At 40.2% G+C, this 12,433-nt stretch overlaps 1 protein-coding gene across 2 annotated transcripts in view; it reads right to left on the bottom strand.

Moving 5' to 3' along the window:
* Positions 1 to 12,433, bottom strand: part of Akap10 (A-kinase anchoring protein 10) — a 63,744-nt gene that overhangs the window by 31,137 nt on the left and 20,174 nt on the right. For both annotated transcript variants that reach the window (XM_052197761.1, XM_052197762.1), the window contains 5 exons: positions 11,780 to 11,878; positions 7,880 to 7,964; positions 7,017 to 7,140; positions 3,763 to 3,899; positions 76 to 220 (listed from right to left, as the gene is read on the bottom strand). In XM_052197761.1, the coding sequence (XP_052053721.1) occupies positions 76 to 220; positions 3,763 to 3,899; positions 7,017 to 7,140; positions 7,880 to 7,964; positions 11,780 to 11,878 (590 nt within the window). The remainder of the gene's footprint in view (positions 1 to 75; positions 221 to 3,762; positions 3,900 to 7,016; positions 7,141 to 7,879; positions 7,965 to 11,779; positions 11,879 to 12,433) is intronic.

Below are 12,433 nucleotides of genomic sequence, written 5' to 3'. Positions count from 1 at the left end.
AGTTGTTATACATTATATTTTCAGAGTTCCACAAGTAAAACTTCTCATAATTTAACATTTGAAGATCTTGGTTACCTTCTCCATGGTAGTCCAGGCTTGACGTAATGGAGTTGTGAAACAGTTAGGAAGTGGCCCACCTTCCCTGCAGATATTAGATTCAATTTCTAATCGCACAATGTCATCAAATCCAAGGGGGTGTGTGGCTTGGAGGGAAAAGTACCTATGGCAAAAGATTTATAACCAAATTACACACAAGATTAAACAGCTGTCTATCCTTACAGGCACTCTTATCTGGAGCTAAGTGACTCTATTCCAGACCTTCGACTGAAGAACCAGGTAAGGAAAGTGTTACTGTATAACCTTTTGCTGATTATCATATCCTCTAGAAAACCTGCTACTTCTCACCTGTCTTACAAACATCTTCAGTTCCTACCTAGTCAACTCTAAAGCTACTTGAGTTGAGAGTCAGGCTATACAGAAGCAAAGAAACCAACCAGCTACACATACTTGATGGGCACCTGTTTCCTGTTTAGGACCTAAATAGGAGCATATAAGAAAATTTCTTAGCTAAGACCCTATCATTTTCCCTGAAAAGAGTAGCAAAAGATTTGTGCACAAGATAATAGTGAGACACACCATCATGCCTACAAAGTATTGTAATAAACACATGGGAATCCAAAACAAATACTACTAAAGGTGAAGCGGATGGATTTAACTGGAGTTAACTAACTCAGGGAACCTGCTGATGATTGAGAGCAGAAAGGAAAAAGCAGTTGATGAGAACCCAAAAGAATTTGAACATAATGGGATATAGTGCAACTAATGACTGGTACTCTGATTATGCATACAAAAAAGCAATAAAAGTAGGGAAAGAAAACTTTGACATACTTTAGAGCTCTCTGTCTCCATCTGTGACAGACATTCATAAGGGGAAGTGATACTGGAAAGAGGGCTAAACAAGCAGGAAACGGAGAAAAATCCAACCCAACAACCAATGAACAAACCAGCAGTACCTATAGGACATCAGTCTTGGAAGAATGACTTCCAAGGTGAAAACAGGTCTGCACTAAGCAGTTACTATGCTCCAGCCTGGGCTGGGTGGGGCCTGGGCCACAGTTCCGCTACAGTGTTTACAAACTGTTTTCTCTCCATCAGCCTTTCAATACCAAAAAGTACCTCTCCTGTGCTATAGGCAAGGAGTTAACAAGTACTCATAAATGAGTTTAACTTCCAGGCACCCAGACCAAGCCTCAAATATGTATTCTTTCCATTGCAACAGTTGTCACTCTCTTTCCTCAATACCTCCCACTAACCCACCACAGCAGGATGAGCACTGGGCTAAACATGAACTAGATCTGTTAAGAGTCCCACAACCACCATGCCCTCTGCCTGGCTTTGAGAAACAATGTTCTCCACGGGACTTAGTTCCCTACCTTCAAAACAGAAACACCAGACTAGATGCTTAATCTGATATCCATCAGAATTATCTAGAATGTTATCAAAAGAATAAGCATTCTCAATCTCCCCCTCAAAGCTGCTGAATCAGAATCTAATACACATAACTGGATGCGAATTTTAAACAAGGTCCTAGTTGAAAACTTTTTAAAAGATTTATGTGTTTGGATGTTTTGCTTGAAAATGTGTCTGTGCACAATATGGGTACCTGGTCCTTGTATCTCCAGGAACAGCAGTTATAGATGGTTGTGAACCAAAATGTGGGTGCTGGGACCTGAACTCAGCAGAGCAATCATTGTTCTTAACCACTGAGATGTCTCACCAGTCCCTTGTAGATGAACACTGTGCAGACAACTTGGCACAAATCTGCAGTCCCGTGTTTAGCATGGACTGGTCTAGATACTCTTGCCCCTTGCACTCTGACATCACGAAGTTCTTGCTTTATTTTTTAATGTGTGCATGTGTTGTCTGTTTGAATGAGCAAATCGTATGTACAGGTACCCCTTGAGCCAGAAAAGGGTGTCAGTCAGATCCCCTAGAGATGATGTTATACATGTTCTGAGGTACTGGACTCAGTGACGGAGGCAGAAACTGAGTTCTCTGAAGAATAGGTGCTCTTAGTTGCAGTCACCTCTCCAGGACCCCAGGCCTGTGGAATTCTTTTAATCCCCAAGTCACCCCTTTACATTTGTCTGTGGCTACAAACAACAAATTTCCTCACAAAAAAGAAAGAACAAGTGTAAAGAATTGAATTTTTGACAGGCAAGAAGACTGTAGTGACAGAGCTGGCCACAGTCTTATCATTTGCCTGAGCAGATGTTTTAATTATATTTATAGTAAGTTTTTTTTTTCCCTCCAACTTCTTGTGTTTGGTGAAGACTAATGAAAAATTGGCTGGTAGATTCCAGAGTCAGAGGACATGCTTAGCATGTACAAGGCCATGGGTTCAATTCTGAGCACCAAAAAAAACCCCAAAAATTACTGAAAGAAAAAACAACACCCCCATTTATTTATTTAGGTGTGTTGGATTTGTTCTCCCCCCCACCCCCCCCAGACAGGGTTTCTCTGTATAGCTCTGGCTGTCCTGGAACTCACTCTGTAGACCAGGCTGGCCTCGAACTCAGAAATCCACCTGCCTCTGCCTCCCAGAGTGCTGGGATTAGAGACGTGCACCACCACTGCCCGGCTCCCCCTACTATTTATTATCAATGCAGGTCAAAGGTATGAAACATTTACACCCTTTCTAAGATGTTCCAATTATTTTAGTGTACATCCTATTGTGTTCTAGAAACATTTTTATTACACAAACTCAAGTCCTTTTTCCTCTTCCTGATACTGGGAGGAAGGACCCAGTGCTGGTCCCTAAGACAGGCTCTTCTTCTGCTGGGCTCTGCAAGCCTTCTTTCCATCTTGGTCCTCAGGAAGTGCCACAATTCCCCGCTTGCCTGGAAAACTCCAATTGATCCTTTTTCTTCATCTTTTCATGTATATATGTATGCACAGTCACATGTGTATGTGCAAGCAAGCACGCATATGTGTACATACATGTGTGGAAGGCACAGGTTGATGCTGGGAGTCTTCCTTGATGGCTTATTTTCTTTCTTCTTTGAGGAAGGGTTTCTTTTTTTTTTGTTAAAGATGATGTTTTATATGTATTTTATTATTACTATTTTAAGTGTATAAGTCTTTTGCCTGCATAGATATCTATGCATCATGTATAGTTTTGTGCCTGAAGAACCCAGAGGACATCAGGTTCCTTGTAACTGAAGTTACAGGTGCTCATGAGCTGGGCATGGAACTCCAGTCCTCTTGAAGACCAGTAGTACTCTTAGCAGCGGAGCTATCCAGCCCCAAGGCAGGACTTTTAATCAACCCCCAATTATGTCCCCAAGCTGCTGCCACCACTGCCTCCTCTTCTTCCTCTTCCTCTCCTCCTCTTCTACTTATTTTATACGAGTATGCTGTCTATGCTGAGAAATGAATTCAGGACTCCTGGAAGAGCAGTGACATATGCTAAGCAATCTCCCCAGCCCTTCAATTTATTCTTAAGGATCTAAACCAAGTTTTTGTCTGTGAAACCCTTCTGAGTACCACTCCTTGGTCCTGCTTACAATAAAAAACCCTTAATTTCCTCATCAGGAACTTTAGTTCTCCGACTGGAGAGCTCTGTATCCCATCCAAATTGGCTTTTATGCTATGTCCTGTGGACTCATTAGACAGCAGAAATGGACTTTATTCAAAGTTATCATCACAGTGCATATAGTGAATGCTCAAAACATGTTGAACACACTGACCAAACAAACTCACTTGTCATATAAAATCATGGCATCATTCTGTGCCTCCTGTCCATCATACTGGCCCTTTTTGGCAGCAAGCTGAGATTGAAAATTATCCGCTGCTAACCAGAATTGTAAGATATTCACTGCATCTTCTTTCTCCATATACTAGAAAGAAAAACACAAAAGAGTAAGACAAGGAGCCATTCCCTCATGACCTATAATTTCTATATTGTTAGCAGTAAGGACAAAAGGATCCCCTTCATCCCATACCCTTCAGCTACATGTAGAAACCTGACGTAAACAAGCTTTAAATATTCTTTTATGGAAGAGGAGAATAAAAAAAATGACAATTCCACACCCTGTACCAGAAGATGCAAACTTCAGTGCACTGGAGCAAAACTTAGACAAATTTGAACTCATACTTCCTCATCAGTAATGACAGTGAGCTGAGCTAATTCCTAATCACAGCTATTGTTTCCTAAGAACACATGCACACTCCACGAGGACAAACTGAACAAATACCAATTTCAAGTTTGGCCAAAAGGGAAAAAAATGAAAAGCAAGTTGACTATATGTTTAGCATACTTTTGAAAAAAGGCATGGTTCAAGCACCTAGGTTGCTATTTTGCCAAGTGATGCTGGGAACTGGGACCCTAGGACCTCCTAAAGGTTAAAATAGAACCTACCACAGGAATCTAGCAACAGAAGTATTTTCATTTGCTAAAGTCTGATAATCAGTTATTTAAAGCTGTATGCCTTACCTGCTGTGGGTGGGTAATGCTGCTCTCAGAAGCCAGAGGTTATTAAACCACATCTAAGTGCCATAGTGGGCTATCTTCCTGCAAGCTGCTGGGTAGAGAGACACCCCCCCCCCCAGGCCCTCAAAATAATACAGGCAATTGCCATTGTAGCTGCTTGCTCACCAGTACTAGACTGTAAGATCCACTGCTGAAGAAATCACTTTGGTCACATGACATAAAGAAATCAAGCTGGAAGTGGAATGGGCACGTTTTCCCTGCTAGCTAGTCCTTATAAGGTGGAAGGCACCATGCAATGTGCTGGGGAAGAATTGTTATATGGCTATAGACTCTTAATACTTCTGACCAGCTAGGCAAGATGTGACACTGGTACCACAACAGCAAGTCTGTTATGAAGCTAACCAATTGTTTTCTGGTTATATTTGATACCCATTTCAAAGGAAGGAATCCACACTTGTTACTTTAAACCCAATCAAAAGATCATGGCTGAGGTCAGAAGCCCCAGTGAGGAGGCTACTGCTATTGTTTTGCTAAATGGATATGATGTGCTTGTACATGTTCATACATACCAGAGTTATTGTCACGATTAATGAGAATTTGTTTTTTGGTTTTTTTTTTTAAATAGTCTATGTAGCTTTTGCTGGCCTAGAACTCACTATGTAGATCAGGCTAGCTTTGAACTCAGACATTCTCCTGCCCCTGCCTCTCCAATACTAGGATTAAAGATATGCAATACCATGTTTGGCTTCTTTTTGCAGTGATTAGTGGTGATTGCAAAGATCCCATAAATAACTGCTGAATGTGCAACTACAAATGGGACATCTGTACCACTACTGCATGGCTCAAGGGATATCATGAGGGAAGAGTCCGAAAACTAAGAATTTAAGAGCTGGAAGAAGGAGATGAGTGATATACAACACTGGGTTCCAGGTACGCTGCGGCTGTTCTCACAGCAGCTGTGACTACCTGCAAAGAACTCTACAAACTGGGCCCATAAACAACCTTGTTGTGGAAGGGGAAGGGCTAATAGAGCTACAGAACTCCTTAAGGATTTACACAAAGTTAATGATGGATGGGGGAGGGAAAGACATCTTCTTCACTGGTAAAGTCAATGGTAAGGTGTCCATGCTTTTGTAGACAACCCTAACAAAACTCACTGGGGGACAGACACACGTTCACACACAAAAAGAAAGAAAGGAAAATAAACGAGGGAGGAAGGAAGAAAGAGGGGAGGAGGGAGGGAAGAAGGAAAGGAAGGAAGGGAGGGAGGGAGGGAGGGAGGGAGGGAGAGAGAGAGAGAGGGAGAGAGAGAGGGGGAGAGAGGAAGAGAGGGAGAGAGGGAGAGGGGGAGAGAGAGAGGGGACAGAGAGAGAGGAGAAATAGGGGAAGGGCCAGTTGAGAAAAGAAGGGAATTTGGAGGAGATATGACAAGGCATTTGTGAGAATATAATGAAAACACATGTATAATCTTTGCATCTATCATAATGCTCATTGTTATGTGTGTTTTATATATGGCAGTAAAAACTTTTTAAAAAGACTTTAATTAATAAAATGAATAATTGTTGGAGAATACCATGAATGTCTCAAATTAAGTCTGGAGACAGTTTATTGTTATTATTTAGTTTCACAGTTTGCTTCAAATATTATACTGAAAAATTCTAACAACTAGCTAAAATAAAAATGATGAACATGGGAAAAAGGTTACTTTTCTTTCTTTCCTCTGAAATCTGGTCTATAATTACTGTGGTGGAATGAAGCAGCCAATTCTAGGGCTTTACTGACTTGTTTTTATTCAGTGTGTATGTAAGGTGTATGTGGAGTCCCTGTGCTCACATGAACTAAGAGGGCAGAGACGGAGAGCAGATGCGTTCTTTTGTCACCCTCTACCTTACTGTTTGACACAGTCTCTGACAGAGCGCGACTAGATAACTTCCCAGTACTGAGAAGCTGATGCTCGTGACCATGCCAACTCTTCCCATAGGTTCTACGGATCTGAACTCAGGTCCTCGTGCCTGGGCAGCACACACTCTGTTACTGAGCTGTCTCCCCAGCTCCTATTTATTTTTGAGGTAACCCAGGTTGTCCTCAAAGTCATTATGTAACAAAGAATGGATAACCTTAAATTTCTGACCCTCGCCTCTACCTCAAGAATGCTGGAATACAGGTTTGTCCCACCGTGCCAGTTTCATGTAGTGACAGGGACTGAACCCAGAGCTGCCAGCACATTATGCAAATCTTCTGTCAGCTGAGCCACATCCCAGCCTCCAATTCTATGACTTTAAAGTAGTTCAAACTATTTTATCTTTTATATTGTATTTTCTTATAGTGTAGCTAAAGTACTTTTTAAAAATTAGGGTTATTTTACACTGAGTTTCCTCTTTAATCTGATAAATATGCCATTAAGTACAACCTAAAACAATCATTTTGCAAATGAGTTATCTCTTTTATGTCATTTTCTTTAGACAGGGTCCCAGCATGGAGGTGGAATGCTCTAGCAAAATATAAAAGAAAATGCAGAATTTACCTCAGAAAAATAAAAGAGGGCTGACTCACAGAAGAGGATATCAGCCAGGTAAACAGTCCCACTGGTCAGCACTTCAATCTGGTATTTACAGAAATGGTGACTTCGCAGAAACTCACTAAAGTGCCTGCACGTGAACAAAAAGAAAATATTTGAGGGAAGGATCAAGGAAAGAGTATAACTGGAAAAAAAATACTCTTTCCAAAACTATTCCTAGTCAATCTTTTTTTAAATATGTTTTTCTTTTAAATATGGTTTTTCAAGACAGGATTTCTCCCTGTATCCCTGGCTATCCTGGAACTCATTCTGGGATTAAAGGTATGTACCACCACAGCCTGGCTTTATTCCCATAAAATCTTAAAGGCTTATGTCAAGGCTACCTTATTTCTCAAGGTGCTGCTCATAATTCCTTTCAGCTATAAGCCATCTCTCAGTGAGTTTGTAGCTTTCTTCTGATGGTTAACACTACCACCTTGTGTTACAGTAACCAAAACACATGGCCTCTTTCTTTAAGCTGTAACTTCCTTCAAAGCAGATACTGTACCTACTTGTGGCCCCTTACAAAAACATGTAATAAATATCGAGTAAAAGAATGAATATAAAGATTTTTAAAGGCACACAACAAAAACCTTAAGTCTGGAGACAGTTTATTGTTATTTAGTTATAGAGCATTACCTCAAAACATGAACAAATCAGATGTCCATTTGAAGACATGCATTACTAAACTAGGAAATCCTCAGTCATATACCACAGTCTCAATCACCCCAATGACTTTATCCAAGTGCACTGTTTTTAGCTGAGTAAAGTCCATTTTCCAACCAGGAGCTAGAATCCCCAGGAGTGCTAATGTGAGAGTGTGAACTTACTCTTGCTCCATTGCACTAAAGACTACAGCCTGTGCCAGAACGAAACAGTTGGGATCCACCTGTCCATCTTCTCCACAAATCTTTGCTGTGAAAGAAATAGCAATTGAATTTCTACTAAATTCAAGCTATACCCACTTTAAATAAAATTGGGAAATAACAGGGCATACATATGAGTTTTCAATGGAACTAAAAGGGCTGGCGAGATGGCTCAGTAATGCTTGCTGCCAAACCTGATTAAGACTCAAGTTCAATACCCATGTGGTGGAAGAAGAGAACCAATTCCCATAGCTTGTCATCCAACCTCTATTGTGACACGTGTACCACCCCCAAATAAGTAACTAAATAAATATCTAAATAAAAGAATGAGAAGAAAACATAAGTACCATCTTGGGACCAGAAAAATCTTTTGAGGTATGCAAACGGAAAACAGATCAAAACACTGAAAAAGACAAGCATCTCTCTATACATTAAATTGCTCCAAAAAACAGAATGAAAAGGCAAATTAAACCAATGGGCATAGGACGGGGATGGACCAGTGGTTAACAGAGGACTCAAGTTTGTCCCAGCACCCGTGTCAGCTGGATCATTACCACATATAATCCCAGCTCCAGGGAGCAGGCACCTGAAGTCATGTGTACATACCACACAGATATATGTACACACACAGAATTTAAAATAATAAAATCGCTTTTAAATGTCAGGACATGTATGACAATTAAAAGTTTAGCATCAATTAATGGCCCACATCCCAAATAAAAACTGAACTAAGGACATGACAGATGACTGCAAAAGAACAGAGGTGGGTGGCACTCTTATCATCACCCAGCCATCAACCTGCTTTCTTCTATTTAAAAAACAAATAACAAAAAAAATAAAATGGCTATTATGAAAAGATACATAAACTTGTGAGTTATCAAATGAAGCAGACAGCAAACAAAAAAATTCAACACAAAACTGCTTCAACAATTATACATATATATAATATATATATATACACACATATATGCCTTCATGAGTGTGTGTATATATATATAATGCTATAGCAATTATATACAGATAATATATATAATATACATACATATATAATTATTTAATAGCATACATTTATGCAAGCTAGGGCAGAGGAAAACTTACACCACTACTAAGAGGAGCACACACAGTGTATCTTCTACAGGGCAATTTGATAGTTTCTATATTAGCTTTTTTTTTTTTTGGAGACAAGCATTATGTAATCCCGGCTAGCCATAATTCTTTGAAGACCAGACTAGCTTCATATTTATAGAAATCTACCTACTCCTGCCTCTGGAAAAATAAATATTTTTAATCAACAGCACTATTTGTAAGACTGTAACCTAATGAGGTATGGATTTAAAAGTTTAGAATTAAGAGTTATGAAGAGAGCTGCCTAATATACATCACTAGAAAAACCCTGAAGCAACCATAAGGGCCCTGCTGGGCTCTGCTCAGTCCCTATCTTTAGGGAGGCTTCAGGAAGCTCCAAGGGTCAGTCACATCCTGACCCCGTTATTGACCACTCTCCAGAAAATGCTCAGCTGCGGTATGGATATGTGTGTTGTCTCTGACCTAGCAGCTTCATCTTAAACTTCTTGGAGTCTCTGGAGTTATGAGAGTCTTTATCATCTGCTTATAAGATAATCAGTATTAGGAACACCTAGAAACCTTCAGGAAAGGGCCTAGTCACCAGAATGACTGGGGCCTAAGGCCATGACTTGTTGAGGGTTAGGATTTTCAGTGAAGGGGACTGAAGGCCAGGCACTCATACTCTTGGCCAATATTCATACTCAGCTGTGCCCACACAATGAAACCTCTATTAAAACTTAAAGCACAGGTCTGAGAAAGAGGAGTTTCACATGAATGACCATACAGAGGGTGGTGTGCACCTGGAGAAAGCACAAAGCCCCATCCATGTTCCTTCTCTCATTTGCCCTGTACATAGCTTTCTGTTGAGTATGGACCTGCATCCTTTCTAAATATCCTTTATAAGTTAGAAAATTTAACTATTTTCCTAGATTCTACCAGCTGCTCTAGTAAACTTATCAAACCCAAGGACGATGAATGAAAGCCAGCAATGTAGGCTGCAACTTTCTTAGAAGACAAAGTCTTGTGGGACAAAGCCCTCAACCTGTAGAATCTGAGCCAATTTCCAGGTAGCCAGGGACAGAACTGAATTGACGAAGATGATATCCAAGTAGCATCTGTTAGAGAATCATATAATTAACTGGTTGTTGATGGGGAAGGAACTAGGTCACATTATGACCAGTTGGGAGCCACCATGTGGTTGCTGGGAGCTTCCCCCAATTTAAGAACAAACAAACAATGTACTTTATGTGAATAGGTGCTTTGCCTGCACTTATTTTTGTGCACCATATGCATGTTACAGATGGCTGTGAGCCACTCACTGTATGGGTGCTGGGAACTGAACTCAGGTCCTCTGAACGAGGAGCAGTCCTCTTAACTACTAAGCCATCTCTCCAGTCCCACATAGTGTTCTTTTCGTATTTTTTATTTCTATGGTGTATGTTTGAGAGAGAGAGAGAAAGAGAGAGAGAGAGAGAGAGAGAGAGAGTGTGTGTGTGTGTGTGTGTATGTTTTACACGTGTGCAGGTCATAGGGTTCCCAAAGTTGAAATCACAGGGTACTAAGAACTGAATTGGGGTCTTCTGGGAAAGCAGAAGTGTTCTTAACCACTTAGCCCTTTCTTCAGTGCCTCTTCTCCACAATTTTAAAATTTGAGCCAGAGAAAATATAACTGTTGACATAGTTTTGCCTATGCATCCATATGTATGATGGAAATGCATTTTTGAAATGTTTGCCTCAACAACTCTGAAAATCTTCAATTTCTTTTCTATTCTAGTTTTTTAATGAAAATACATTTTTAAAAAATGTTTGCCTATCTAAAAAAACAAGAACAAAACAAAACACGAACCCTATGTGCCATGTCCTTGAAAGTACCAGCTTCCCTTCTCAAACTTCCTCGTTCTCAAGCTTCCTTCCTTACAAAGTAGTAACTGTAAGTGTATTTATTTATAACAAGAGATTCTTATTCAATACATGGAAAATCCTCATAATATTCTCTAAGTCTTACAGAGTAGTCAATAAAAATGTTATTTTTGCGCTTGCTATTACTGGTCCCACTCCAAGATTCTGAGTCAACATGCAAGAGAGAAGTGAGCTAAAATCAGATAAAAGTACCTTTAGAAGCTGAAGATATGGTACTGCACTTAAGAGTACTTATTGCTCTTGCAGAAGAGCTAGATTTAGTTCCCAGCACCCACATGGATGCTCACAATTGCCTATAACTCCAGTTCCAGGGATCAAATGCCCTCTTCCGACTTCTGCGGGCTCCTGCATACACATGGTGTGTACACACACACACACACACCACAATCTCACAATCTCCTCGGAGCTGAGATATGGTTCAGCAGTTAAGAGCACTTGTTGCTCTGGCAGAAGACATGGGTTCAGTATGTAGCACCCACATGACCACACACAACTGCTCCAGTTCTAGGAGCCTGATGCCCTCTTCTGGCTGCTATGAGCTCTTGGACTCATGTCATGCACATCAATTCATGTATGTGTATGTGTATATGTGTATCTACATACACACACACATAAAAATAGTAAATTTCTTTTGGGCTGGGTATGGGGGCACATGCTCAACATTCAGGAGACAGAGGCAGATGAATCCCTACAAGGGCCAGCAACCTTCATATAGTTACAGGCCAGCCATGGCTATATAGTGAGACCCTGTCTAAAAAAAAAAAACAAACAATAAAAACAAAAAACCTCAATAATAATGGTAATTAAAGATAAAAAAAATCTCCTAGTCAGTAACCAAACTAGTCAGTTCTTCTCCCTGTTACTCCCAGTACTACTCACCTATGATGTCGTTTCTCATGGCTTCTGTAATTGGTATTGGTTTAGCAGCATCTGGAGATATATATTTGGTAAAAGTATTCACTGCATCTTGTTCTATACCTAAAAGAGAAGAAGAGGACAACTTCAAAGCCAAAATGCAATCTGGACCACTGAAGTGGACAGTGTTCCTAACAATAGGGTGCTGTTTGCTGTGTAGTGCTATTTTAGGACAACGTCCACAGTAAAGTCCTTCACTGTGTGGTTCACAGCACAGACAAACCTGGTCAATTATTTTTCCACTATCTGTACGAACTACTGAGCTCTTAGCTATGCTGATGCTCTTGTTGGGTCTCTTCTCCAGCGTCTCAGACTGAACTATCTGCATAGTAATAAAACCAGAGAAGCTCAAAAATCTTTATAAGTCTACATTTATAAATATCACTGAGACATTTAAACACAGTTAAGGAACCATGGATGACCAAACCCCATCAAACTGAGGCCAAAATGGATCATCTCTTATATAGTTTGTTACTACCAAGTACTTGTTAGCAAGATAAAAGTAAATCGTTTGCTACATAGTAACCAAACTTTGGTAGGCTGAAAAGCTCTAGAAAGTCACCCATTTATTTTAGATTCTCCAGTTCAGGGGAATATAGATTTTTAAAGTATATTTTA

Source organism: Apodemus sylvaticus, chromosome 10, assembly GCF_947179515.1.
Source record: "Apodemus sylvaticus chromosome 10, mApoSyl1.1, whole genome shotgun sequence".
NCBI lineage: Eukaryota > Metazoa > Chordata > Mammalia > Rodentia > Muridae > Apodemus > Apodemus sylvaticus.
The sequence above is the reverse complement of the archived record's forward strand: the minus strand, read 5'-3'. Positions and strand labels throughout refer to the sequence as shown.